Below are 5,344 nucleotides of genomic sequence, written 5' to 3' on the forward strand. Positions count from 1 at the left end.
CTCTCTCTCTCAAAATAAATAAATAAACATTAAAAATAAGTAAATATCAATGTATTTCACCAAATCAATAAATTAAGGTAGAAAAACCATATAATCATTTTAATAAAGGCAGAAAATCCATTGACAAAATTCACCTCCCATTCATGATGAAAACTCCAAATCAGGAATAGAGTGGAACTTCCTCAATTTGATAAAAAGCATCTGCAGCTAATATCATACTTGATGATAAAAGACTGAATATGTTCTTCATAAGGTCAGAAAAAAAGGCATAAACATTCATGCTTCCCATTTTTATTCATGATCTTACTGCAGGTTCTACCCAGCTTAATAGAGCAAGAAAAAGAAATAAGTGCATCCATATATGGAAAAAAAGAAGTAAAGCTGTCTATGGAATCCACAAATGAACCATTAGAATTTAAAAAATCAAGTTTGGTGCTTCCACAGCAGGAGCCATTAAGGACTAGCAACCATGGCTCTGCACTATCCTATGGCCCTGGGCCTTACCAAGGGCCACAAGGTGACCAAGAACGTGAGCAAGCCGAGGCATAGCCACCACCACCAGAGCCTTACCAAGCACTCCAAGTTCCAGCAGCACAGGATCTTAGAGGTGTGCAGCAAGCCCATATGAGCAGCCATAGAGCCATGGAGCCATGGCCATGGAGCCATGGCGATCCATGAATCAGCTCAAGGTCTCCAAGGACAGGCTCTCTCTCAAGTTCATCAAGAAAAGGGTGGGGACACACATCCCTGCCAAGAGCAAGAGAGATTCACTGTGCAAAGTCCTGGTAGCCATGCAGAAAGTTGCAGCTAAGAAGGACTGAACCCCTCCCATCTGTATGTAATAAAGACTTTTTGGAAAAAAAAAAGAACAATCAAGTTTGGCAAATATCAGAATACAAAGTCAATATAAAAAATAAATTCTGTGTATTAGCACTGAACAATTAGAAGTTGAAATTTTAAATATTTATAGTAGCATCAATAATATGAAATACTTAGAGATAAGTTTAACAAAATATGTGTAATACCTGTATACTAGAAATTATAAAACTGTTTCTGAAAGAAATTAAAGACCTAAATAAATGATGAGGGGCACCTGGGTGGCTCAGTTGGTTAAGGGTCTGACTCTTGGTTTTGGCTCAGGTCATGATCTCATGGTTCATGAGATCAAGGCCCGCTGTGCTCTGCGCTGACAGTGTGCTCTGTGCTGAGAGCAATCAAAAAGAATGAAATCTTGCCATTTGCAACAACATGGATGAAACTAGAGTGTATTATACTAAGCAAAATAAGTCAAGTAGCATATGATTTCACTCATGTGGAATTTAAGAAACACAACAGATGAACATAGGGAAAGGGAGCAATAAGAGACTCTTAAACACAGAGAACAAACTGAGGGTTGCTGGAGGGGAGGTTGGGGGGGATGGGCTAAACAGGTGATGAGCATTAAGGAGGACACTTGTTGGGATGAGCACTGGGTAATCTACGTAAGTGATGAATCACTGCGTTCTACTCCTGAAACCAAGACTAAACTGTATGTTAACTAACTTGAATTGAAATGAATTAATTAAAAAAAAAAAAAGAGGGTCACTTTTGACAATGGAATACTATTTAGCACTAAAAACGAACTACTGGTAACATGTAATAACATGGGTCATCTTAACTGAAAGCATCATCCTAACTGAAAGCAGACAAGCACAAAATATTATATATTGTTTATATTTACATGAAATTTTAGAAGAAGTAGAGCTGTAATAACAGAAAGCAGATGAGTAATTGACAGGGCTTATGGGTAGGAGGGAAGGAATTGACTGCAAAATGTCATGAGAATACTTTTGGGGGTGATAGAAGTGTTCTTGATCATGTTTGTGGTTACACCACTGCATGTGTTTGTCAAAATTCATTGAACTATACATTTGAAACCAGTGAATCTTACTGTATGTGAATTGTACTTCAAAAAAACTGACAAAAAAATAAAGATGGAACCTTTTAAGACATTCAAAACTAATAAAGAACCAGAAGTAATGAAATAGAAAAAATAGATTGCTACAAATAAATAAATAAATACCTAAACTAATAATGCGGACAGACCTCTTGCAGGACTGATCTAGAAAAGAAAACCCATATAAAGAATATTCCAGGGAAAAGAGACCTATAGGTGGAATGGATTGGTTCCTGTCCAGCAGTGAAAAGGAATGAACTGAAGCTACATATACCTAAATATGTTGAAAAATATAACTTTGAATCAAAATAAGTTGCCAAAGGCTATGTACGATATTGTACACTTACATAAACACTAAACAAAGAACAGTATATATTGTTTATTCATGCCTACATATATAGAAAACTTTCCATTTTTCAGCTAAAAATTTTATTTTAAATTCTCATTTAATACATGAGAATTAGAATGCTAATTGATCAGCTTCAAGTTATTGGTCTCCTTGGGCAGGAAGAAAGCCTGAGGGAATGGGGGGGGGGTGCAAGGGGAGACTTTAACTATATCTTTAATGTTTTATTTCATTTATGTCCCAGAGAAAATGACAGAGACGGAACTGAAGGCAAAAAAAAAAAAAAAATGTTGTGATCTTTTAGGCATTATAGGGAGTATCTATAGTTATCTGTTATATTATTTTTGGTACTTTTGATGTTTGAAATGTTTTATAATTTCATATTATTTTGACATTGAATAAAGCCAGCACTACAAAGTGTCCAATATGGTAATCATATTCCTGAAATTATCTCACAATTGACACAGATTTCAGATTTACAGACAAGAGTCAATACATATTAGTTCTCTCAGAAACTTCATCAGAAGTATTAACAAACTGAGGATCAGTTCATTAGTTTCTTTTTTTTTTTTTTCATTTCAGAGAAAGAGAGAGAGAGAGAGAGATTGAGAGAGCGTGAGCAGGGGACAGGAACAGAGGGAGAGAGATAATCCCAAGCAGGCTCCACACTAGGCGTGGAGCCTGACATAGGGCTCCATCTGAGAACACAGGGATCATGACCTGGGTTGAAACCAAGAGTTGGACCCTTAACCGACTGAGCCACCCAGCACCCAGGTCAGTAGTTTCTTAATTACACTTCTTTACTGATTCCTTGGAGGATGCCAGTCAACCCTAGTGATCCACCAGATCCTGGCAGAATGTTATTAAATATCTGCTGCTGCGTGATTAAATTATCACTGAGGGTGAGTGAGCGCCCTATGATACTGGCCTTGCAAGTGAGGTCAGAGATATGTCTGTGCTTAGAAAGGAGGATTCAGTGTGATAAAAATCCAACCCATAATTAATTGTACCGTGTCCTTCCTTAACACTGATCACTTGGAATCATCATCACCTGTCTGTATGTTTGGCTCACAGTAGGGACACAATAAATAATTGTTGGCTGACTTATTAGCCTCCAGGAAATGAAACTCAATACACAGACGGATTGTGCCTACTTATCCCTAGCTCCTAATATGGTGGACCCAGCATGAGGTAGGAATCCACAAACATATCGAATAAGTGAAGGGAAAGCTAAAGGTGCTGCTACTTCCATGAAAACTCCCCAGCTCTCTCCAGCCAGAAGGATCTCTTCCTCTCAAACTTGTATCCTCTTACAATATTTAACATCTATTCTTACAGATACTTGTGCTGATGTTTCATTTTCATTGCTACCTTTTAGGTTTAAGAGCAAGGACTGTTCCCTTTTTGTAATTTATTACAGAATGATGGAAAATAGAAAAAAAAAAGTCTTACAACTAAAATTAATTTATTTTTATACTTTTCTAAGTTCAGCAGAATTATATTGACCTTAAAGTATACCACTTCAAACTGTTTAAAATGAAGCCCCACTTCCATGTATTTAGTCAGTTGGTAGCAAAGCAATGGGCCATGACACATTGCACTGGACCGCCTACACGGCCAGTGTGCGTGTTTGCTCAGCTATTTTCCATTAAACACCAGTGAACAAAGACAGCTGCCAAACATTTTCTAGGTCATTTGTTCTGTTTGTAAACAGAAAGTGTACAATAATTAACAAGATGTAATCATTTGCAACCTGGATTTACACAGAATGAAGGAATTTTTTTAAAGAAGGGAAATTAATGCAAGTCTTAAGTGCTTAATGACCCCATTAATTGAGAGATAGGTAATTGAAGAAATTAAACAGAAGAGGTAATGGCCTTGGAGCCATTAATCTATTCTGGGAGTATTGCTAATGTTTACCAGGTGATTTTCATCTGAACTAAGAGCTGAGAGCCAGTTTACTTTCACGCAATGGTTCTTGGATCTGGCCAATCAGAAGAATCGCTTGGAAAGCTTTGAACAACACAGATCCCTGGATTCTCTTCATACATCCTTAATCAGAATCTTAGGGGTACAGCTCATGCACATGGATTTCTTAAAAGTTATACAGGTAATTCTTTTGATTACTTTTATAAAAGGGCTAGCCAAGTTTGAATGTACAGTGCAGAATAGGGTTTCTCAACCTAGACACTACTGATATTTGTGGAAGGTTAATTGTTGTGGATGCTGCCCTTAGCATTATAGGATACTTAGCATTATCCCTGGCCTCTACTCAGTAGATACCAGTCACACCCTCCCTTCCATAAGTTGTAAAATAACCATGTGTCTCCAGAAATTGCCATATTTCTCTGGGGGCTGAAATCACCATCCATTTAAGAACCACTGCTTTAGAATAGCCCTGTCTAATAGAACTTTCTACAATGAGAGAACCATCCAAGATGGTAGCCACAAGCCACATGTGGTTATTGAGCACTTGAAATGTGGCTGGTACAACTAAGGACCTGAATTTTAAGTGTTATTTTATTTTAACTAATATAATTATAAAAGCCACATATAACCACATTGGACAGCACAACTTTACAAGATTCAGATCTACTCTGGGCAGTGAAATCTATATACAATGTCACCCTAAGTGCTTCTGAAACATACCATGTAGAAATAATTTACAAGAATAGAAAAATCTACTTACCTTCCTGTCTGAACCAGAATAACTCTTGGGATTTTATGACTAATGGAAAGTTTACTTGCAGCTTTGCTTTCTAAGTATTGTCTATGTAATATTTTCTGTTACTACCTTTCATATATGTATTATGAGACTTAAAGCAGTCTGGTGAGATAGCCCCCTTCAGTCCCAAACTTGATCTCCTTTTATTATCAGTCCTTAACATTTTCTTAGGAAAAATTCCCATTGCTGTCTGGTGTTCTCAGTTCTTAGCAGGTTAAACATAGAGTTACCATATGACCCAGCAATTCCACTCCTAGATGTATACCCAAAAGAGATGAAGACGTGTATGTCCATGCAAGCACTTGAACATGAGTGTTATAGCTGCTTTGTTTTTTTT

At 37.1% G+C, this 5,344-nt stretch overlaps 1 protein-coding gene across 1 annotated transcript; it reads left to right on the forward strand.

Annotated features, from left to right (window-relative positions):
- Nucleotides 1–324: 324 nt before the first annotated feature.
- LOC128773641 (60S ribosomal protein L36-like) lies at nt 325–821 on the forward strand. The gene is made up of 2 exons (XM_053890885.1): nt 325–614; nt 649–821. The coding sequence occupies exons 1-2, from the start codon at nt 470–472 to the stop codon at nt 819–821; spliced, it is 318 nt and encodes a 105-aa protein (XP_053746860.1). The 5' UTR covers nt 325–469.
- Nucleotides 822–5,344: the final 4,523 nt, after the last annotated feature.

The sequence above is a fragment of the Panthera pardus genome, unplaced genomic scaffold, assembly GCF_024362965.1.
Source record: "Panthera pardus isolate Hobbes unplaced genomic scaffold, ASM2436296v1 HiC_scaffold_26, whole genome shotgun sequence".
Lineage (NCBI taxonomy): Eukaryota > Metazoa > Chordata > Mammalia > Carnivora > Felidae > Panthera > Panthera pardus.

Coding starts and splice junctions, on each gene's coding strand:
- LOC128773641 (XM_053890885.1), top strand. CDS start 470: ATGGCTCTGCACTATCCTATGGCCCTGGGCCTTACCAAGGGCCACAAG. Junction 615..648: donor CAGGATCTTAGAGGTGTGCA/GCAAGCCCATAT, acceptor AGAGCCATGGAG/CCATGGCCATGGAGCCATGG.